This window comes from Lithobates pipiens, unplaced genomic scaffold (genome assembly GCF_037356315.1).
Source record: "Lithobates pipiens isolate NorthernLeopardFrog02 unplaced genomic scaffold, aLitPip1_a1.2 Scaffold_19, whole genome shotgun sequence".
NCBI lineage: Eukaryota > Metazoa > Chordata > Amphibia > Anura > Ranidae > Lithobates > Lithobates pipiens.
Genome location: NW_027507764.1, coordinates 86,984,850 through 87,009,878, shown reverse-complemented (window position 1 = coordinate 87,009,878; position 25,029 = coordinate 86,984,850). Strand labels below are relative to the sequence as shown.

At 41.6% G+C, this 25,029-nt stretch overlaps 1 protein-coding gene across 3 annotated transcripts in view; it reads left to right on the top strand.

Annotated features, from left to right (window-relative positions):
- Nucleotides 1-25,029, top strand: part of MPP7 (MAGUK p55 scaffold protein 7) — a 682,552-nt gene that overhangs the window by 619,261 nt on the left and 38,262 nt on the right. For all 3 annotated transcript variants that reach the window (XM_077491041.1, XM_077491039.1, XM_077491040.1), the window contains 2 exons: nucleotides 14,701-14,794; nucleotides 21,900-22,008. In XM_077491041.1, coding sequence (XP_077347167.1) covers nucleotides 14,701-14,794; nucleotides 21,900-22,008 — 203 coding nt within the window. The remainder of the gene's footprint in view (nucleotides 1-14,700; nucleotides 14,795-21,899; nucleotides 22,009-25,029) is intronic.

Genomic DNA, 25,029 nt, shown 5'->3' with positions numbered 1-25,029 from the left:
CTCTCCTGGATCCATCGATGTCCCCCCGCTGTACGAACGAGCCGTGCTCCGCTCGATTCATCACGGAGCCGATCTCCGTTCCCTGCGAGCGTTGCGACGTGTAAGATTTAAGTGAGTTATTCCTAAAAATTACAGGACTACAACATAAAACACCAAATTGTCATGCAAAATAATTGTACCGCTTTCAGCACCTAAAATCTGAAATAATCATACCGCCAGGGAGGTTAAAACTTGCCTTCTTAAAATGAAACGTTTGTTTGCTTTTTCTGCACAGATGCTCAATTTTGGGTTGAACTTGAAATAAGCAATGTACAGGGGTGAGGCAGGAGAGACCACACTGGGTCAGGAGAACAGAGCACAGGGGATCAACAGGGCACAGTAAAAGGGGGTCGGTAATGCACAGTATGTGGCTGGGGGGGGGGTCAGGAGGGCACAATACAGGGGGGGTTAGGAGAGCACATTACAGGCAGAGAGATGACCAGTATTATGACTACAAATACACAGAACAAACTAAAATAGAACATGGAGTATTTAAGTTATTTTATCAAAATATAAATGTAGTAGTTTGTACTGGCTCTCACATTAGAGATCAATGGCCTTCAAAGTGACTCATAGCAAGTATATCAAATACGACACAGATGCAATGCAAACACTGTCTATATACATAATGGCCCTTTCACACTGTCAGACCGTTCAGATCCACCTGTCAGTTTTGACGGCGGACCTGAACGGCCGCTCCATGCTAGTCTATGGAGCGAGAGATGTCAGCGGTTCTTCATAGGAGTTGTTCTTTCAGGACGCTGAATGTAATGTCTAATATACAGATGGCTACCAGAATGTGCACCTGCAACGTTCTGTGGGACCAACTGTAAAAAAGAAAATACAATGCAAGTAAAAAAGATAAATCAAACAAAGAATATTTGAGTAGTAGCACAGAATGAATACTTACTGAAGCAAAACAACAATTAATTTTCAATGGCATTCAAGGTTTACATTCGCATGTGTGTCTGTATTCCCCATTGGCCACATCCTATTACAGGCAGGAGATGGACCACAGCTTAAGGTGTAGCGGTCAAGCAGACAGCTCCGTCCATCCAGTTTCCGTTTTCTTTGGAATTCTCATTACACACCTTCCCATTTTGTGGAATTGACAACGTCATCTTTATCATCCCCCTGGGTGTTAAATTGAATCAATATTTTCTGCAGTGTTACAAAACGTGAAAAGGAAATAAAGCAATCATTTAACACGCTGTAAAAAAGCTTTGCTTAACAATGCCATTAATGGACCGGGGGTTCCATAAACCGGTGGATCCTTTGCAAACCGACACAGCTGCTATATTAAAAAGTTTGATAACTTGTTTCCGGATTGAGCTATTTATTTAATATCCTTCTGGAATATTGTTGTTCTCTCAGCGATCAGTTTTATAGCTAACCGAGTAGCTTCAAAGCTTTCCAAAGGTGTCTATTGACACATTTATAAATGAAAGTCTTACAGTGGCTTGCTTTGCTTGGTTAATTAAAGTGCAAGTTGACATTTGCTGCTCACAATTTGAAAAAACAGTGCATCAAATGTGCTGATACATATAAAGTGAACCCTAATATACACAAGACTGTATTAAAACAATGCATTCTTTAACTCTCCCTATCAAAATAAATTCCCTTTGTTGCACAGTGGGGTCTTTGCAGGGATGTTTGGGTCCGGATCCCTAAGCTGCAATGAAGGTGACTAAATCTAACCTACACCTGTACATTGTTGTTAGAAAACTGTAGTTTTCAGAATGTTCATTTAATTAACTAAGAATTCAAGACGATGATTTAACAGTCTGTTTGGCCAGAGAGAGTGAAAAAATGAAGGACAATGATGGAAACATTTTGTAGAGTTTAATGGGAACAAATGAATTTCTAATCATTGAATTCTTTCCTAGATGAAAATAATCTTTATCTTTAATTTGAGCTTATTTTTTTTGTGATTCCGAAACTTCTCTTTTAAAGTTTTATACACAGGCATTGAGTACAATGCAGGCAGATACAAACCGTGTTTACAGATTATAATCAGGTGATATATTCATGAAAATTAAAGATGCAAACAAATAATCAGACCAAGAATTTGAAGGTATGGTAGTAGAGAAATAATGGTTTTACCCCTTGGGGATACGGGTATAAGTGAGGGGCCATCAACAGGAATAGTTGAAGATGAGGCTACTATGATGGGGTAAATGAAGATACTGTAGGAAGAGATTTGTAAGAATAGAGAGAGGGAGACAAACTGGAACTGGAAGGGGGTGTTAAAGAAGAAGACATATAAACAGATGAATCAGAAGATGTGGCTACCGCAGCGGATATCGCTGACCGAATCTGGATGAACGTCCGGCTTCTGTTTTACCACCTGCCATACACATGGCCCAAATGTCGGCCGGTTTCTATTGACCCAGTGGACATTCGGCCTGTGTGTACTAGACTTAAGATTCACCTGACCGTGCTCCTCAGTAGTGCATCACAAAAGGCTTCATATACTGGATTTATTCAAGAAAGAGCTCTCATTCTTAAAGTGGAATCCTAGTTTTCAATGTATAATGCAACAAAAGTGAGGACCTGAATTTGATTTGATATCAGTCTCTAGCATACCTCTATACAACAGCACTCAGACTGGGAGAAAGGAGGGGTGATCTAAGACTCAGTCTGCATGCTAATGTGCTGAGAGTGATAAAAGGAGAAAGCAGAGTGGGTGGAGGAATGACCTCATCAGTCCGCTGCTGCTCCTTCAATTACTAGTCAGAAGACTGAGTGAGTAGAGAGGATACCAGTGAATTTCCTGTAGAACTAAAACATTTTTTATTTCTTAGTCTTTTGGATACAGTAAGGATTTTTGTTTGCTCATCTGTGTCCCATTGGGAAGATTTCACTTAATTTCCTGCCCCATAGCCATATCTAAAACAGAAGGGAAATCCTTCCAAAGTCCAGAAAATCCCTGGTTGTTACCAGGGTCACCAGAACTAGTGTCTGTATTGGAAGATTTGCCTTCTATTCCTGTTTTGTACAGAATTTGTGATTTTCATTGACTTTCACTCTTGGTGATAGCGGTCATCAGGTTGAATAGAGAAGGTGACTCTCCATAATGGGACACGGGGAACAATAAAAACCTGATAGGTGTTATAATCCTTCTCCACTCTATCCAAACTAAAACACAAAACAAAACTGTCTTCAGGTATACTTTACCTGGAAGTTTATCTGTGCTTTATGAGAGAGTTGTGTACATTTTTGGGCTAGATGGATAGAAATTCAAACCCTTTGGCCTGTAGAACAGGTTCCTATGATATGTATTTCATTTGTATAATTAGCTGCCTGCCTGGAGTTCAACTTAGAGCCTACTGTTCTCTTTCTGCCTCATAGGTTTTACTAAGCTTTTTAATATACGTTATTTTAAAGTGATAATTGCACTGTACCAGCCCACCTTGTACTTTGTTTTTACATCATTTTAAATAATACAGTAAAACCTTGGTTTGAGAGTAACTTGGTTTGAGAACGTTTTGCAAGACAAAGCAACATTTTTAACCACTTCAGCCCCGGAAGATTTTACCCCCTTCCTGACCAGAGCACTCTTTGCGATTCGGCACTGCACCGCCTTTAACTGACAATTGCGCGGACGTGTGATGTGGCTCCCAAACAAAATTGATGTCCTTTTTTCCCACAAATAGAGCTTTCTTTTGGTGGTATTTGATCACCCCTGCAGTTTTTATTTATTGTGCTATAAACAAAAGAGCGACAATTTTGAAAAAAGCGCATTATTTTTTAAATTTTGCTATAATAAATATCCCTCATAAATATATAAAAAAAAACTTTTTTTTTCCTCAGTTTAGGCCGATACTTATTCTTCTACATATTTTTGGTTAAAAAAAATTCGCAATAAGCGTTTATTGATTCGTTTGCCATAGTTTTATGGCATTTTTATTAATAATTTTTTTTTACTAGTAATGGCGGCGATCTGCAATTTTTATCGTGACTGTGACATTATGGCGGACACATCGGACGTTTTTGACACATTTTTGGGACCATTGTCATTTATACAGCAATCAGTGCTATACAAATGCACTGATTCCTGTGTAAATTATACTGGCAGTGAAGGGGTTAACTACTAGGTGGCAGGGTAAGGGTTAAGTGTGTCCTAGGGCATGTTTATAACTGAGGGGGTGTGGCTACATGTGACACGCCACTGATCTCTACTCCCAATCACAGGAAGCAGAGATCAGTGACACTGTCACTAGGTAGAACGGGGTGATGATTGTTTACATTAGCTTCTCCCCGTTCTTCCTCCCCATGAGATGATCGCGTGTATCCCCATGGCGATCGAGTTCACAGGACCCTCGACCCAACTTATGGAGGTCCTAGCCAGCACGCACGTGATGGCACGGCGGCAAATGCCCATTTGCCTTTCGTGCTGTTCTGCCCACGTACATTGGCGTGCGCCGGTTGGGAACCGGTTAAATAAATTTTGACTTGATCTACAAGTAGCATCATGTCACAACTGAGTAGAAGAAGTAGAAGAGATGTGCCTCTAATCCCGCGTACACACGATCGGACTATCCGGTGGGCCGTAGTGCCCCCCTTCCCCAAAGCACCCACCCCCCCATGTTGAGGGCACGCGGCCTGGTACGGCTCGCGGGGGGGCTCGCTCATTCCCACCCCCTTTCCCGGCCGGCTGGGCTGCGTGCTCGGTTAAGGGTCTGGAATGGACTTTGGGGGGACCCCCACGCAGTTTTTTCGGTGTAGGGGCTTCCCCTTAAAATCCATACCAGGAGACAGGGCTAAGGTGTCAATCTCGCCAATGGAGGTGGCAACATTGACTTCCTGCCCTAGTCCCGTCGTACCTCAAGTGACGTTCAAAATGAACAGACTTTAGTCCATGTGTGGGCAAGTCTGGTCATTTGGAAAGTACAGTGGACCTTCGCCAAATGTCCAGCAGATTGTCCGCCGGACCTAGTCCGCCGGAAAAGTCAGTTTGTTTGTGGGCAAGTCCGCTCGTTCGGTAAGTCCAGCGGACCTCTGCTGCAAAGTCCGACGTATAGTCCGATCATGTGTACAGGGCATCAGTGTAGCAAGATGGTTACATTTAATGAAGGTACAACATTTAGCAACATATTGAGGGTCATTTACTAAAGGAAAACCCACTTTGCACTGTAAGTGCAATTGAAAGTGCACTTGGAAGTAAAGTCGCTGTAGATCCGAGAGGGACATGCAAGGAAAATAAAAAAATAAAAAACAGCATTTTAGCATGATTGGATGATAAAATCAGCAGAGCTTCCCCTCATTTCAGATCTACCCCTTAGATGCCTTGTGGAGGCTTCCATTTGTGGATGGACATTTTATGGTTACACAGCCCGGTCACATTGCTATAATCTTTTTATATGGACTATAAACTGAAGGACCTATGAATAAATGATTGTGGAAGGAATCATTTGAGTTTCCATTATTTCTTATGGGGAAATTCGCTTTGATATACAAGTTGTTTGGATTACAAGCATGTTTCTGGAACGAATTATGCTCGCAATCCAAGGTTTTACTGTATCCTGCTTTTCATTTATACCAGAATCCATACTATTACATCTCAGTGTTTGCACCAGATTTATGACCGGATCAAAGGAACGTGTTCCAGATTACTGAAATGTACTCGTCTCTAGACTGACTGCCTGTCCATTTTTCTTGATTAGTATCTGCTGAAACAAGCATGTGAAATCCATACATTTCCAGGGAGGAGAATGAGCGCTTTATGCCATACATCTTATTTACACCACCCAGCAATGGGCCTTACAGATTAGTGCTATGTGAGATAAATGACACTAATTTGTATTGGTATGTTACTCTGCTATGAAATCAACACTGTGTGCTTCCTGAGACCTCGGCATCGCTCGCCTCTTTCAGCGAGGTTCCTGAGTGTGACTTTGTAGTGAACGTATCATTCATTCTCCACAAACTAAACACCACTCAGGACCTGACGGAATGACAGCCGCGTGAAACATTTCTGCTCGGGCTAATCATTTTCAGAACAGGGGTCTGCTTCTTGGTGAAACAAGTTGTTATTTTCAGTAGCTCTATATAAGAGCGTGTTTGACTGAAAGGAAACCTGTCCTCCGATTAAAGCGCTCAAATTAGCTTCTGCTAAAAGAAGAAAAAAAAAAACTCTCAAATTGAGCTCAGCCATCACAGAAAGTGGCCTGCCATATGTTTAACTGAGGCCGCAGGAATCCTGAGCGCTGGCAGAATGTTGGTGCTTTGGCAGTGCAAGCTTCTCTTTTTGTATAGATAGGCTAAAGGGATCCTGGGATGCAGATCGCCAACTTCAGAACCACCCACTTCAAACTGGGCACTCTCAGTGCTTACAGAAGCCCCTAAAACGTGCTGCTTAATGGGTCCATAATCATCACTGCTACCCTCCTCTTCTCGTGTTCCGCAATGCTGAGAAAGCCCTTATCTTTAGATCAAGCATTCACACTTTCTACTTATCGGTTAAATGTAAGTCAGTGGAAATGTCCTTGTGTACTTTTTTGTTTTCAACAGGTTTTTATCTACTTTTTTTTTTAAAGTGGTTGTAAACCTCTACCTCAGGGGTCTCAAACTGGCGGCCCTCCAGCTGTTGTAAAACTACATGTCCCATCATGCCTCTGCCTGGGGGAGTCATGCTGTAACGGTGAGCCTTGCAATGCCTCATGGGACTTGTAGTTTTGCAACAGCTGGAGGGCCGCCAGTTTGAAACCTCTTCCTTACATGTGCCAACTGAAGCGACTGTGCTCAGGTGATACACAAACATGAAACAAATCCTCCCACAAGTTGTCCCTGTTTATCTGCAGCCATTTATTTTCCAGAGCCATTCAAAGTGTTTAACCACTACAGATCCGCGCTATTGCCAAATGACGGCATTAGCGCGGACCTACATTTCCGGGACTACGTCTATTGACGTGGTCCCGGTTACGAGCGGCCTGCGCGCCCCCTGAGGGGCGCGCGCGGCGCGCTCTGTGATCGGCGAGTCCGTGAGACTCGCCTGATCACCGATCCGTGTAAGGGGTCGATCCCGACCCCTTATCACGTGATCAGCTGTCAGCCAATGACAGCTGATCATGTGATAGAACGGAGCCGGTAATCGGCTATTATTCCTCCTCGCGCTGACAGCGCGAGGAGAGAAAAAAAAAGCCGATCGCCGGCGACCGTGATCGGGACATCAGTCCCGATCACTGCCATCAATACAAGGGACCACCTGCCACCTGCCTGTGCCCACCTGCCTCCCGCAGTGCCATCCTGAAATAAAATAAAAGCAAAAGTAAGTGCCCCCCGTCAGTGCCCATAGTGCCCACAGTGCCACCCACAGTGCCACCCACAGTGCCACCCCACAGTGCCACCCACAGTGCCACCCAATCTGCCTCAAAGGTGCTGCACCCCAGTGCCGCCCATCAGTGCCCAGCAGTGCCGCCCATCTGTGCCCAGCAGTGCCGCCCATCAGTGCCCAGCAGTGCCACCTATCAGAGCCACCTATCAGTGCCACCTATCAGTGCCCATCAGTCCCATCTATCTGTGGTACCTATCAGTGCCCATCCGTGCCACCCATCCGTGCCACTTATCCGTGCCACCCATCCGTGCCATCTTATCTGTGCCCATCTTTGCCCATCAGTGCCGCCTTATCTGTGCCCATCGGTGCCGCCTTATCTGTGCCTATTAGTGCCGCCTTAACTATGCCTATCAGTGCCCACCGGTGCAGCCTATCAGTGCCCACCAATGCAGCCCATCAGTGCCCACCAATGCAGCCCATCAGTGCCCACCAATGCAGCCTATCAGTGCCGCCTAATCAGCGCACTTCAATGAAGGAGAAAAATGACCCGTTTGCAAAATTTTATAACAAACTATTAAAACATGATTTTTTTTTTTTTTTTTGCATCTTTTTTTGTTTGTTTAGCAAAAAATAAAACTCCGAGCTGTAACTAAATACCACCAAAAGAAAGCTCTATTTGTGGGAAAAAAATGATAAAAATTTCATTTGGGGTACAGTGTTGTATGACCGCGTAATTGTCACTCAAAGTGCATCAGCGCTGAAAGCTGAAAATTGGTCTGGGACTGAGGGGGGTTTAAGTGCCCAGTAAGCAAGTGGTTAAACAGAATTTCTCAGCTCCAGAAGGCAGGGGGCAGGAATCTGATTTTATTTTTTTATTTTAACTTGTATAGCACCATCAATTTACGCAGCGCTTTACATCTACATATTATATATTGTACATCAGTCCCTACCCTTAAGGAGCTCACAATCTAAGGTCCCTAATTAACGTTCATACATACACGGGTCATTTTAGACAGGATCCAATTAACCTAACAGCATGTCTTTGGAGTGTGGGAGGAAACGGGAGTACCCGGAGGAAACCCACGCAGGCACAGGGATAACATGCAAACTCCAGGCAGGTCATGGTCAGGATTTGAACCAGCGACCCTTTTGCTGCTAGGGGAAATTGCCAACCACTACATCACTGTGCTGCCCATTATTGTACACATGGCACAGCTTAGAGCAGAGAGCTGAGTGTAATCTGAGACCTGGGTTGAGGGAATGGACATCCCCCCTTCCACACAGTCTTTTAGAGAAACATGGACAGCTGACAGCCAATCACCTGCTGTGTGCTGGAGGTGGGATTCGGTAATTTTCTGTTATTGCCTGTTGTCAGCATACATTTTCAGAAGTGGCAAATAGTAGAGGAATGAGAGAAGAAATAGAAATCACACTAGGTGCTTTGGGCTGAGGCAAGTACACACTATAGAAGGATATGCTTTGTTCATTTTTTTCATGTCAGAGGTTTACAACCACAGCAGTGAATTCTTTTAGAGCTTGAAACATACAAAAAAAATGGTCCAATCCAGCAAGATCTTGGAATTTTTTAATTAAGTTATACAGCATTCCTCACAGGTTGTCTAGATGCATTTTGCACACTTGGTGTGTCCATCCATGATCACTGCAGGTAATCGATGTCTGTGTGAACAGTCACAAATAGATGCAGCCACCTGTCATTGCACTTCATTGGCTAGCTGTAGGAATCAGTAGATTCTTTCCACTGGGATATGCAGCATTTCTAAGTCCAGCCTTGCCAATTGGTCTTTTTAGCATGAACAAATATGCAAAACACATCAAGGCAACCTGTGATGTTTTCTTTATGACTTAATACTGATTGTTTAATAAAAAACTTGCTGGTTCTGGTATCCCGCTGGATGGGACCTACTTTGTTTGCATGTTTCAGATATACAGCAGTTGGGTAAAGCTGGCCCCACCAAGTGATGGTGAGGAGATGTATGGGGTTCCCCATACTTTTAGAGCTATTTAATTTCATCCTAACAGCTGGCCTAACTCTCAGCTAAGAATGTGGCCTACAGTATGCTGTTCATTGAAGTACTTTCTGCTTATACGGCTGTTTGAATACAATGGCACAGCTGAATAGTGACTGCATGTGATGGGATGCTGTCACTGTTCACCCAATAATTTTTCCTCCAGGTCAGTTAATTTTTAAATTGACTTTTGTTGAGCCAGTTGCTCAGGCCACCCAATGTTTGAATATATATATATATATATATATATATATATATATACACACATACACACACAGTGCCTTGAAAAAGTATTCATACCTCTAAAATCTAGAGGAAATAATAATTGGCATAAGAATACAGCTGTTCTGTGAAGCCCTCAGAGGTTTATGAGAGAACCTTCATGAACAAACGGCATCATGAAGGCCAAGGAACACACAAGAAAGGTCATGGATAAAGTTGGGGATAAAGCAGGGTTAGGTTATAAAAAAAAATCCCAAGCTTTAAACATTTCACTATTCAATCCATTTTACGAAAATGGAAAGAGTACGGCACAACTTCAAAGCTACTAAGACATGTTCGTCCACCTAAACTCACAGGCCGGGCAAGGAGAGCATTAATTAGAGAAGCAGCCAAGAGGCCCATGTAACTCTAGAGGAGCTGCAGAGATCCACAGATCAGGTGGGAGCAGTTTGGGAGAAGCTATGTGGGGGGCACAGCAAACATGTGGAAGAAGGTGCTCTGGTCAAATGAGACCAAAATGTTACTTTTTGGTCTCTTGTGTGGCGGAAAACTAACACTGCACATCACCCTGAACACACCATCCCCAATGTGAAACATGGTGGTGGCAGCATCATGTTGTGGGGATGCATTTCTTCAGCAGAGATGGGGAAGCTTGTCAGAGTTAATGGGGAGATGGATGAGCCAAATACAGGGCAATCTTAGATGAAAACCTGTTAGCCCTTGTACACACGATCGGAGATTCCGACGGAATGTGTCCTATTGGACCATTTTGTCGGATAATCCGACTGTGTGTGGTCTTCCAACTTGTTCGTAAAATTTTCCGACAAAATTCTCCGATCGAACATACTCTGATCATGTGTAGCCTACTCCGGCGGACAAAGTGCCACGCATGCTCAGATCAAATTCCTAGACCAAAGCTATTGGCTACTAGCCTGAACGTAGTCCTGTGGTAACAAAATAATGTCATCACGTTATGTACAATCGGATTTTCCGACAACTTTGTCCGACCGTGTGTATGCAACAGTTTCGGACAAAATCCGTCGGACAAAATCCAACGGATTTGGTTGTCAGAATGTCCGACCGTCAAAGGACTTGAGACCGGGGTGTAGGTTCACCTCCCAGTAGGACAACAACCCTAAACATATAGCCAGAGCTACAATGGAATTGTTTAGGGCATATTCATGTGTTAGAATGGCCCGGTCCAAATGCCAACCTAAACCCTATTGAAAATCTGTGGCAAGACCTGAAAAATGCTGTTTACAGACATTCTCCATTCAATCTGACAGAGCTTGAGCTATTTTGCAAAGAAAAATGGGAAAACATTTCACTCTTTAGATGTGCAAAGCTGGTATAGACACACCCAAAAACACTTGCAGCTATAATTGCAGTTAAAGGTGGTTCTACAAAGTATCAAAAAAAGGGGATATCGCCCTGGGACTTTGAGTGAGGTGGGAGAGATTAGGCACATGTTCACAAAAAAATGCAATAAAATACATTTATTGATTACATAATGCTGTATAACCAAATGGGAACAGCAATAATTGTGCGTTGCCCAGCATAGTGGCCAAGTTATCAGCAAAGGTAAAAACAAATATCAATACATTACAAAAAAAATGTACAGTTATACTACTGGGCATTTTCATTGTTATGTGTATTATCATTGTTCACACATTGCTTTATCATGTATGTACAACTATCTACCTCATATTATCCATGTGTATGAACTGCTTCAGCTACTCATTATGAACTATTATTTATGGATGTATACCAAATGTAATGTATTGATATTTGTTTTTACCTTTGCTGATAACTTGGCCACTATGCTGGGCAACGCACAATTATTGCTGTTCCCATTTGGTTATACAGCATTATGTAATCAATAAATGGATTTTATTGCATTTTTTTGTGAACATGTGCCTAATCTCTCCCACCTCACTCAAAGTCCCAGGGTGATTTCCCCTTTTTTGTTGCATTTCGGGGATGGAGGTGGTAGAGTGGTCATTCCAGACCTTATTCCCCTTTTCTCGTTCTACAAAGTATTGACTCAGGGGGGCTGAATACAAATGCACACCACACTTTTCAGATATTTCTTTGTAAAACAAATTTAAAACCATTTATCATTTTCCTTCCACTTCACAATTATGTGCCACTTTGTGTTGATCTATCAATGAATTACATTTATTGACAACGTTTTTGGTAGTAACATGACAAAATGTGGAAAATTTCAAGGGGTTTGAATACTTTCTCGAGGCACTAGATATACTGTGTGTGTGTGTGTGTGTGTGTGTGTGTGTATGTATATATATATATAAAATAAAGTACCCCATTAATTAAATAAATAATTTCTATCCTTATTTCCTTTTTTCATGATTTTGCTGCATACAGTACTTCATACAGTATCCTACTGACACCATCTAAGTTTTTAGCTTTTCTTTGCCATAACCTTGTATACATGTAGAGCACCAGTATGAACAGAACAAAATGGTTTCCGGAATCACCCTTATCAGATTGTTACTGTCAGTAACTGCACAGTCAAGAATGTTTAAATATGTAAATTTTCAAAATTTTGCAAACCTCACCAATATGATAACCCAAAAATAAGTTGCAAATGAAGTGTATATCTTGAAATTTTCTAACCTTTTCCATGAATCTGCATTTTTTTTTTTCTAATTTTCACTTTTTGAGGTCCAAAGTTGAACACATGCAATAAATAAGCCTGAACATGTGTTACCTTCCAGTGACCGGGAATGGAAGACAAATAATTTGTCTCATCACGCAGGAAAGAGTCAGACGCATCTGTAATTTTCTGTGGGCTAAACTGCACATATTATTGCCATCCCCATTATTTTGAAAATAATGTCGTCTGTGTTTTTCTAATACTGATCACTGGTTATTTAACCATTTCCAAAATAGGGTAATTAAGTAATTACTTTGCCATATTTGACCTGTTATTACTGTAGCGGCCTAGAGTTTGCCCTCTTTGCGTTACGATCACACATGTTCGGTAGTGGTTTAATTTTAAGGTGGAAGTTGACACAGTAAAATGAAACTGGTGTGTATCTCACAAAGCACATGTGCGACACATTCGTTTCTGTTAGTGAGCTGTCTGACAGACGAAAACATCTTTAACAGTCCACAGCGCTCTCACTCCCATGATGCTCCATGTGTTAAAATGTTCTGTTTGAGACATACTTATAAAGATGATTTCCTCTCTGGGACTTTAACCTTTTTGTCCTCCGCAGGAGGCTGAGGGTTTAACGTAGGTTAACATATGTTATCCCATAGGGAGTGCAGCCTCTGTTGTCAATTAGACCCCATCATCAGACAGCAAGCGAGCGCACTGGAAATCTGTATGGAAGAGAAATGGAAAAAAATGCCTTTTATGACAAAACCAGGTTAAAGCCATCTAATAAACGTAGGTTTTATTTTCCAAAGAATATACATTGAAATGGGCTTGTTGTACAGCAGCCATTCCAGTAAAGACATGGATTACGCACAGTGTAACCCTTTTCATTTTTTTTTACATGGCTGATATTTAATATATTTAAATATAAATGGCGCAGATGCTGGTGGTTTTAGAAAAGGGCCACAAAAAGAGCCCAGGGCTTGTATTCTAATTGTGGACATAATTCGAATTTATAGATTATATTGTTGTATAGAAGAAGTCTGACAGAGTTCTGTCCATAGACGTCCACTGAGATGAGAGGCACAGTAAAGCGCAGTCATTGTAATAAACTACTCTGCAGAAACCATAACATACATGATGACCAAATATGGCTGTCCTGAGAAGTCTAATAAACATAGCTAAAAAAATTTATTTCAAAACATTAGTATTTGGTGATCATTTCCATGAAGCTGATCACATTCACATATATTTAAACTGCAGGTAGTGTTTTTTTTAGGTTTGGATGGAGTAGGATTGGAACTCATGTCAGGTTTTTGTAACCATCTTTGTGCTCATAGGGAAGATTCACCCTCTTTATTTGTCCAGATGACTATTGTCATCGGGACTGAACATGCTAGAATGTCCACAATTTAGCATTGTCACAAGAACAGTAGTGGCAATCTTCCAGTGGTGGCCCCTATTCCAGTGACAGCTGCTTAAGATGGGAATTCTGGAGAGACTTATGCCGTGAACACACGGTCGAACTGTTTGACGTACTTAGTCCGTTGAAACACATTTCAGCGGACAATCCGCTCGTGTGTGGGCTTCAGCTGACTTTTTCAGCGTGCAGTCCAGAGTACTAAGAATTTTGGATTTTCCAAAAATCTGTCCGTCGTACTTTGGTTTCAGCGGACAATACGGTCGTCAGTATGCTAGTTCGACGGACTAAGAATGGCGCATGCCCAGAAAGGATTTACACGGCGGAAGGGTGCTTTGCTGTGTCTTGGACTTCCTATTTCTAGTCCCATCGTACGTGCTGTACACGTCATCGCGCAAGCTTTCGACGGACTGTTTGTGCATCCGTGTGTGGTCAAGTCCGTTCAGTGGAAAGTACGACGGATTGTATGACGGACCAAGTACGTCAAACAGTTCGACCGTGTGTACGCGGCATTAATTTCACTTTCTGCCATTCCAGTAGGACAGAAAGTTAAAATAAACCTCCCTGTTAAGATGACTGCTCTACCCAAACTAAAAAATAAAAGGGTTTTATATTAAATTAACTTTAATTTTGAGCCTTTGTGCCAACCCTTACTACCCTAGACAATTGTCCCCAAGTGCCTTATAGTAAATACAGCCTGTTCGAGGTAGATCACTAGACATCTCCATATGTAATATGAGTTCTACAGGTAAATCAGTAGATGCATTTTACACAATAAAATTTCCTCGTTTTATTAAAGAACCTTTCCTGAGAAAAACACATAGGCCACTATTTATTCTCCAGGTTCAACAGGAGATCCTGATCAAGAGCAAGTAAGCAAATATGCACTTCTGATTGATTTTTGTGATATACATATTGGGTCGGTGACTGAGAATCTTTTAATTCAAGAGCAGTCATCTGGTTGGTCATCCAGCATTTTTTAGAAAAGGGTCAAGCCCCCATGTTTTTCCTAGGAGAGGTTAATTTTAATATCTAAATATTCTTTGCTAAATTCCCATTTTTTTCTCTTTTTTTGATTCACCCCAAATCACAGATACAACCAGGGGAAAGAGAAGTCAAGAATGTGATGGCGTGGAATACATATTTATTTCCAAACACTTGTTTGAAGCAGACATACACAATAACAAGTAAGTTGGGGCATTTTTGTACAAATTTAAATATAGAATAAAAATGTAATGTTTCTGTGTTCCTTAGACTGTGAAGAGAGTCATTGTGGCATGAGGGATAAAATATCTTATAAAGAAAAGTGATATTCATTCCTTGAGAATGAATAGGCTGAATGTGAGTGCATTGCTTTCTTAGGTATTTGTGCATTTTGGGTTGTATTCTGCTACTTAAGAGCACAGCCCCTAGTGTCAGATGCTTGTGGGTTCAAGCGACATTTGGGCGATCTGATGGAAGATCATGAAGAAGGTTATAGTGATATTAAAGCGGAGGTCCACCCTAAAATGGACCTTCCGCTCATCGGATTCCTCCCCCCCTCCGGCGCCACAATTGGCACCTTTCAGGGGGGAGGGGGGTGCAGTTACCTGGATAATCCAGGTAACTGCACCCACTTCCGGGCTAGCTCTCTGCGGAAAGGGGCGTACATTACGCCCCTTTCTGCAAGTGCCCGCCCCTTCCGCAAGTGCCCCGCTGCCTGCTGGGAAACACACAGATCCCAGAGGCAGCGGGGACCGTCCTCATTGCGCAGCGCGGCTCGCGCATGCGCAGTAGGGAACCGGGAAATGAAGCCGAAAGGCTCCATTTCCTGATTCCCATACCCAAGATGGCGGCGGCAGCACTCGAGTGTCGATCTAGAGATCGGCTTCGGGTGCCTACATCGCGGGCGCGCTGGACAGGTAAGTGTCACTATTTTAAAAGTCAGCAGCTGCAGTATTTGTAGCTGCTGACTTTAAAAAAAAAAAAACGCGGAGTCCCGGCGGACTCCCGCTTTAATACAGGTGATCAGTATTGTGACCATGAAAGTTTTTGGTACATATAGTAACACTATAAAGAGAATGTGAGACTAATGTATGTGCAGAATATTATTTTAAGATAGGGAGCTGTTTAAATGCTAATAAAACAAAATTTTTAACATACATTTTTATTCAGTAGCAAGGTTTTCGTAAAAAGTATAGCATTAGTTAACAAAAAATTTCTACATACATCGGATAACAACCAAGACAATACATTAATGGGCATTGGCAAATGTCAGAGATTTCTATAATCTCAATATGATCATGGAAGTTTCTTGGGACAAATACAGTGCGGGAAAATAATTATTTGATCCATTGCAGATTTTGTACGTTTGCCCACTTACAAAGAAATGAAGGGTCTATCATTTTTATTATAGATGTATTTTAAATGATAGAGACAGAATATCAACCAAAAATCCAGAAAAAAAACACATAAAATAAATGCTATAAGCTATGTTACAGTTCAGTGAGTAAAATAAGTTTTGATCCCTAATCAAAACATGACTTAGTACTTGGTGGAGAAACCCCTGTTGGCAAGCACAGAGGTAAGACGTTTCTCTCAGGAGGGATTTTGGTCCACTCTTTCTTACAGATCTTTTATAAATCCTTAAGGTTTTTCGGCTGTCTCTTGGCAAATAGAAGTTTCAGCTCCCTCCATAAATTTTCTATAGGATTAAGGTCTAGAGACTGGCTAGGCCACTCCATGACCTTAATGTTGTTCTTCTTAAGCCACTCCTTTGTTGCCTTGGCGGTATTTTTTGGGTCATTGTCATGCTGGAAGACCCATCCATGACCCATCTTCAGTGTTCTGGCTAAGGCAAGAAGGTTCTCATACAATATTTTTTAATGCATGGCTCTGTCCTTTGGCCCCTCAATGCGGCAGAGTCAGCCTGTACCTTTAGCAGAGAAAGAGCCCAAAGCATCATGTTTCCACCTCCGTGCTTGACTGTAGGGAAGGTGTTCTTGGAGTCATAGTCAGCATTTTTCTTCCTCCAAACACGGCGAGATATTGCCAAAGAGCTCAATTTTGGTCTCATCTGACCACAGCACTTTCTCCCAATCCTTCTCTAAAGCATTTTCTTTTCTTTTTTTAAAAGAAGGAATGTTTATTAGATAACACATTGGTTTACATGTGAATAGCTGTAGCTATTACAAGAGAACAAAGTATTTAATCTAACATGTATTGGCTTAAGTATCTTAAGGGCATTAGTCAGAGATTCAACTAGTAAGGAACATAGGATATAAAATCTTCCCACTCTTCTGGCAGGTACAAGTACCAGCAGCAGCATATCTAATACAATAATTTGTGTGAGGAGGAGGCAGAGATAGGGGGTGGGGGGGACTCAAGGAAGGAAGGGGGAGAAGCAGGGGTCACGGGTACAGACTACACCGTAATGTGTCTGGCCTCTACCCATGCTGACCATATTTTCTGAAACTTTTTTGGGCCATTGCGGCCCATATACATTAGCTTATACAGTGGAAGAGTAGCATTCACCATTGTTCTCCATGTAGAAATCCTAGGCAGTTCAGGTGCCTTCCAGTTAATTAGTATAGTTTTCCTGGCATAGTAAGCAGTATAAAAAAAAAAACTGGTGTGTGTGTGTTAGGTATATTATCAGTTACTCCTAAAAGGAAAATTGGGATTAAGCTTAAGGGGGTACCTAATTTAGCTGATGTCAGCAACCACCACCTGCCATAATGTCTGTAATTAGTGGGCCACGCCCATACCATATGGATATAGTTACCTATTTCCCCTCTGCATCTTGGACATAGGGCGTCAGAGCTGCGATAAATAACTGATAGCCTTTGTGGCGTATAATAATTTTTGCTGTATAAAGCGATCTTTGGCTGCAATCATCAGGGGGATGTATTGCTGGAGGCTCAAATACTTATTTTACTCACTGAGCTGCAACTCAATTTATAACATTTGTATCGTGTTTTTTCTGGATTTTTTTTTTTATATTCTGTCTCTATCATATACAATACACCTATGATAAAAATGATAGACTCTTCATTTCTTTGTAAGTGGGCAAACTTACGAAATCTGCAGGGGGATCAAATAATTATTTTCCCCACTGTAAGTCTACTTGAAGGTGAAGGGTATCATAACCTATGGTGAAACTTTATTGCAGGCCCTATGACAAGTACCAAGCCGAATGGTTACTTTGGTTATGGGGTCACCAAACATGTCCAGGGAAGGAGAACAGGAATAGGAAAGTTAGCAGTATTGTTAGAAAAGAAGAAGCAGAAAGAAAGGCGTGGGGGGAACTTCAGAACAGTGGGTGCACAAGGGAGGGAAGCATGGGGGAGCCTCCCCAGGACAGCACAAATTTGTATCAAAGCTAAATAGGGTGCACAATGATAGGAAGGTAGCTGCGTAGCAGAGGTCAGAAAGTGGATAGGTTACAATGAGAGAATTGTCTATGGGAAAGTATAAACATTTTTGTTTGCGTGATCAAATTCTTTATCTTCATAATATGGTACATGCAATAATGTAGAATGGACCTCAGAACCAAGAATGCAGTACACGCGTTACAGCCATAATCATTGCTTATCTGTATATAACCTGTATACACAATCCTGTATTAATATGTACTATCTACTATCTGGTTGTCTGTTTATACCATACTTTTTTTTTTCTCACAATAAACTGGAATTTTTGACTGTGAAAAAAAAAAATACTGCAGAATGGCTGGGTGGAATGCTAGGAGGAATAAATGGAAAAATACCTTCTTCTAACAGGAAATAGGTCCTAGGAGGATGGAAAGGAGGGCATAATTGTCCACTACTTCCACTGCACCAAATAAACATACCTGAGTGCAGGCTGGGACAACTCAATTATAATTTTACATCAAATTATCCTCAAGCCATGCCAGTGTAACAAAAGACACAAAATATATTTAAACTCTAGTTATTTATTTATTTTCATTTTTTAATAGTAGGTAATGGAAAATTGTGATCTTTTTTTTTTTTCTTGAAAGATTTTTATTGACTTTCTGTGCTGTAGACACAACAGAAATGTTATGTAGATTTCCCTTAGACAGTTATTAACAGAATAATTGTCCCCACTGGACAATTTCGCCTCTCATCCTGTTTTTTTTTTTTTTTGAAAACTTAAATCTGAACTCCAGGAAAAAGCAAAATTATCCTTTGCAGTGGGGCTGCCCCTAAACTGCAAGTGGTCCTCAAAAAGGAATTTTACTTACCTGATCCCACAGGCTCCTTCCAGGCTGAAAGACCGGTCCTGGCAGCCTCTTCTCCTCTCTGCTCTTTACAGTCACAGGTCCTCTTATGTCATCAAGTCCAATGAAGGGCCAATAGCCCTGAGGATAGTGAGGAACCATCCATTACCAGACTGCAGGGGAGTAGAGGAGAGTGGCAGCTGCCATGGGAGTGAGCATCAAATAAGTGAAACAAGCATTTAACCCTTGCAGTGCGGAGACAGCCCCATTGCAAGGGAGCATTTATTATTTCCCTAGAGATGGGCTTTAACATTTTGGATTTCCTCTTAGTTTCAGGCCTGGTGATAATAGTCACCAGGGCAAACAAAGGGTTTATCTCCCCAGGGGGAACACAGACCGCAATAAAAACCTAATAAAGTTTTAACTCCTCTTTACTCTCTATTTTAACTTTAAATAAACTTTAAAAATCTATATGCTCTGAACCCTAAGCCTGTAGTTGATCCAGATGAAGGAAAAAAACCTGATTTAAAAGCATTGCTGAAAGGTACATTTTAAGCAGCTTCTGCTCATGCAAGTGTCCTCAGAATACCAATATGATTATAGAGGTCATACAGGAGCACAGGCCTCGGCTGAAGCTGCTTGTGTTCCATTGAGGACAGTGCCAGCAACACCACTGGCTGTATGGATTTTCTTTACTCCTAAGCATTATTTACATAAATGTTATAAATACCCAACTGTTTGTAGCTTGTTAAACAGAATAAATTGACTCGGTGATCTGTGCCTGGGAGGGAAGACTGTGGAGATTATGGGCAACCAGCCGGGTGTTATTTTTCAGATTAATTGCACATCCCCGAAAGCTGGAAGTTGACCCTGGCAGCCTCAACTCAGAGGCACTAACAAGTTTCATTATATGAAACATCAACATAGTTTGTTACTCCTTTCAACAGAACATTGATGATTTCACTTTTTGACATTGACTCATTGACCACTGGAAGTCTTGTGGGCTTTATTCCCTGGCATGTGACATTTTTAATGTATTCAGAAAACCCATAAAATATAATAGTTCTGTCTTTTTTGGGCAAAGTCTACATTCTGATGATTTTTATAAATTCCCACAAAACCTTTAAAATAAATAATATGGACTTATTTTCCCTGTTTTTTTTTTTTTTATGTATTTGTTTATATTTTCCAGTTCCTCCTTATTGTTAGTATTGCTGTAGGTTTTCTAGTTTTCTCCCTAGGGACTTAAAGTGGAAGTTCAGCCAAAACCTCCTCTCTGCCACATGCTAATCCTAATCTATCTACCCCTGTAAAGAAACAATTGCTATACTTACCTTTTCTGAATCTGATCCTGTCCAGTCTCCAGTGGCGGCTTCTGTGTAGACAGAGACTGCTGACAACATGGTAAATGCCTGGAAAATTACCCAAAGAGTTACTATGGGGCTTCCGTTGTTGGCTGTCTCTCCTGCACACTCCCAGAAGCCGCCACTGACAGCTCAGTGTGGGACCGGATCGGAGCAACTGCAGAATAGGTAAGTAGCAATTTTTCTTTACAGGGCCAGATAATTTAGGCTTAGAATTTGGCTGAGAGTGGGTTTTGGCTGAATTTCCACTGTTTTTCTATAATAGTTTGGGCCTTCTTGGTTGATATATATTGCATAATGGCAGTTATAGTGGACCAGTATTCAGATGTTCACATAAAGCCAGTTAACAGTCATGCTAGGATGCATACATAAAATGTAACGTAAAAGTTTCCTTAGCAAGTGCTTCCCCAGGATTCTTTTATGCTAACCATATTTCTGAAGGTTCTGTATTGGTCACATAATTTACTCTAAAAGGGGAGGCGGTTTTGAACCATGACGTGGATTTTTCATCCCTAAGGATGACTATAGAAGAACAGGTATATCTCCAAGAACATCAGACAGTGTTATACCTTCCTGTCCTTAAATTAATTGCCCAAGTTCTAAAATGCACTAAGATAGGAAATGACTAATTTACCGGCCCCTTCCCTGATTTCCATCCTGACACATCCCCCCACAGCGGGGGACGGCGACAGTTGAGAGCACAGATGGAGAGCACACAGGGCCAGCAGAAAAGCTGTATAGGAGGAGCGACGGGGGCAGCTGCATATAGAGGAACCGTTTTCTAAATTTTCCTCCCGCAAAAAGTGTATATACTCTGTTCTACCTCTTTTTAAGACCCAATAAAAACTATTGAACAAGAAAAGCTATGGTCTCTGATCATGCAATCTTTGCTAAAGGGGAAGGCCAGTCAGTCTGAGCTCTGATCCGTCTTTACGGCAGTGATCACATTATCAAATATACATGCCTTCAGATATGTGAGCAACACTAGACGGTGTTGAGAGCAGTATTTTTTCCAGAAAAGGTGCAGTAAGTGTTTTAATCATTCTATTACTCTTTATTTATTCATCCCAGCAAGACTGTTAACATTTCAGCCTTCAGCTTCCATTAAACTGTGATTAAAACTGCACTTATCCTTTAGAAGCAGCCATAGAGCCACATCTTGTCCACCCTGGATGTAAAGCTCTGTTGGCAGGTAGCCTGTAATTCATGTGTTTAATATCTTACCTTATCTTGTTTTGGTTTTTAAGCAGCAGATAAGCGTTTATGGCAGATAATCTGCCATCTTCTCTCTGTCAACAGTTCCAAAGCCTTCCCGCTTTAGTTATTGGCAGCCGAAGGCAGCTATACCTCAGTGTGCAATGAAATTTCAGTAGTTTCAATTGTTTAACTTCTCCAGCCTTTTATTGCATAGCATTAGCTCAGACAAAGAGCTGATGGAAAACATTAGTGCGCTCTTAAGCCGAAGTGTTTTTTCTTTGCCGGTTAACTGTAACACTAGCAGGTGTTACTGATTTTAAAATGTAAAATACAAGGTTTATATATATCTATATATATGTTGGGGGGAAAAAAGGACACGCTAAAGGACTTGGCAGGGCTTATGTCTTCTAAAACATGGTAAGATAACATAGAAATCCTTCTGCTTCTAATTTAACTTTATGAAAGTTTTAGTGAAGTTTCTGTTCCCTTCTGTCGCTAACTGGATGTTATTTCTTCTCTTAATTCGATAAGGTTTATTGAGTACGGCGAATATAAGAACAATTACTACGGCACAAGTATCGACTCTGTACAATCTGTGCTGGCCAAAAACAAAGTCTGTTTACTGGATATACAACCCAGTGTAAGTAAAATACACTTTACTAACTGATGGAAGAATGTATTAGTGGGACTCTTTCTTTATTTTCTTGATTCTCTCCAAATAATTGTAGCAGAAGAAGGTATTATATCTTAATTGTCTGTTGCTACTGGTCAGAGGCTAGCTTTTATTTATAAACAAAATTATTACAAAAGTGAAGGCCAAAATTTGACTGGTCCTTTGATCAGCACCTCCCTTTTCCATTATTTTGTGATTGATTTCCACGCTTATTCAGGGAAAAAGATATATGTTCATTAAATATAATTATAACCTTCTAAGGAAAATGGTAGTTACAATTCAGTTAGTTGTTTTACACAAGGCAATATTTTCTTTAGCAATATTTATATAAATAGATTTTTGACTTTCAAAGACTTGTATCGTCTTTAAAACATGCTGTTGAAAGTCCCTGCTTAACCACTTCAGTTCCAGAAGGTTGACCAGGTCATTTTTTGCAACTGCCTTATTTTAACTGACAATTGTGCGGGCATGCGATGCCATACACCAAAAAATTGATGTATTTTTTCCCCACAAATAGAGCTTTCTTTTGGTGGTATTTGTTGCCTCTGCGGTTTTAATTTTTTGCACTATATACGAAAAAAGACCCAATATTTTTTAATTTTTGCTATAAAATATTCCCAATATTACCCTATATCTATATCCAATCTCCTATGGCTTCTCCCCACGCAGAGAGGCAAACCTGCTAATCCGGTTACACTGCACTCCCTTAAGATCTGGGACATGATCCACAAGCCTTTTCGCCTCAAATTGCAGCACTTGCCTTTACTCTCCATCCTTGGACATCCATCATTCGGCCCGGCCTTCTCCGAGCCAGGCCTATTTGCGGCTTGGTCTGGGGTAGGCCTGGACCGAATTTGTACTCTAACAAAAAATGGACAGATCAAACCTTTCCCCATATTACAAACCCAATTTCGAACTCCTAATAGGGAATGCTTCCGCTATCTACAAATTTCCCACTTTGTAAATTCGATACCCAAACCTAATAATACACATGAATACATGTCAACCTATGAGAAAATATGTGACTCTGACCCGCACGCCCCTGCCATCATCTCCCTACTATACTCTCAATTCACTCCCCCCCGCTCCCCTCCCGCTCTATGCCACTAGATAGTCTACAGATCTCAATATAGAACTTGGCGCTGATGCATGGACAACGATTTGGGCCAACACAAGTAAAGCCTCCCAAAATTAAAGTCCTTATGCGGTGGTATCTAGTCCCCGCTAGAATAGCCAAGTTTGTCCCCGGCTAACCCGCTACATGCTTTAGAGGCTGTATCGAGGCAGGCACCCATATCCATATCTGGTGGACATGCCCGGTTGCCCAACGCTTTTGGGCAGCGACATTCCAGATGGCATCAGTACTCTTGGGGGACTCCCTGCCACCTGACCCATCTCTAGCCCTACTTAATCTATCACCCCGAAATTGCACTCGAAGTCAGTTATCCCTATTCCTCCAGCTAACCACGGCAGCAAAACAAACAATAGCTAGAGCCTGGAAGACACCGACACTCCCCGTAGCTGAACTTAAAAACAGGGTCACACAGGCTATGATCCATTGCAAGATCGAAGCGAAAATTCTAGACCGCATGCCACGGTTTCACAAAGTTTGGCAGCCCTGGATAAGACGCTTCTTACCCCCTGACTTAGATCCCAAGCTTTTAGAACCCTGAATTACCCCTTACGATGAGATCCTCTTCAAGGCTTGACGGCCTGGGTCTGTGCGGACCGACCGACCGATCTCCCTCTCTTTCTCTTCCTTGCTTTTTTCTTTTTCCCCTCTACTCTTATCCTTGTTTCCAGTTTAACTGCTGTCTTCCTTTTTTCTCCCCATACCTGAAAAACTCTGCCCTCGCAGTACCTGTACTCCCCTGTAAATTATGCACCTTACTTCTGGGAGTAACTTATTTCTCCATCCCCGGTGATTCCGGGTTGTTTGGTTCTTGATTGTTTTAATAGATAATTACTCTCCACTTGGATCAGAGTGTCATGCTCTTGTTTTGTACTTGACTCTGTTACATAAGGACCATGTCCCAGTACTACTGCTCTTATGTTTTGTATCTAATGTTGTATTTAGCTTTTGACTACATCGTACTGTGTAATTCTTCTGTTTATTGATAATAAAAATTTTGACAAAGAAAATATTCCCAATAAAAAAAAATCAAATTTCTTCATCAATTTAGGCCAATATGTATTCTGCTACATATTTTTGGTTAAAAAAATCCCAATACGTATACGTTGAATGGTTTGTGCAAAAGCTAGTGTCTACATACTATGGTATATATCTTTTTTCTTTCTAGTAATGATGGCGATTAGTGACTTATAGCAGGACTGCGGCGAACAAATCGGACACCTAGCTGACACTTTTGACACTTTTTGGGGACCAGTGACACTAATAGAGTGATCAGTGCTAAAAATATACACTGTTACTGTACTAATGACACTGGCAGAGAAGGGGTTAACATCGGTGGCGATCAAATGGTTAAATGTGTTCCCTAGGAGTGATTGATAACTGTGGGGGGGGGGTGCTTTGACTGGGGGAATTTAAAGATCAGCACATTCCCCTCTCACAGAACGGCAGTCTGCCTTGTTTACATAGGCAGACTGCCATTCTGCCTCTCTCGCAAATGATCAGCGGGTCCTGTCAGACATTGTATCTGCCGGACCCACTGATTGCCTCCCACTGTGTCCAATCACACCTGGAGCAGGCCGCCGGAGGCGCGCACACCCCAGATCCAGAACTGACCCAGGTATGTGATCTGGCACAGAGCGGCTGCCCTGCCACAGTAAATCTACGGTGGGCAGTCGCTAAGCGGTTAAAGTAGCACATAAATGTAGCTAACCTCTCTTGCTCGCTCCCAACATGGACTATGCACTACGAACTATGGGATCTGTGGTGTGCATAGAACAGTGCACATAACCACAACATGCACTACTCATGCCAAACAAACGGATGGGAGGGTTAAAAGGCGAGGTTCAGGAGCTCAC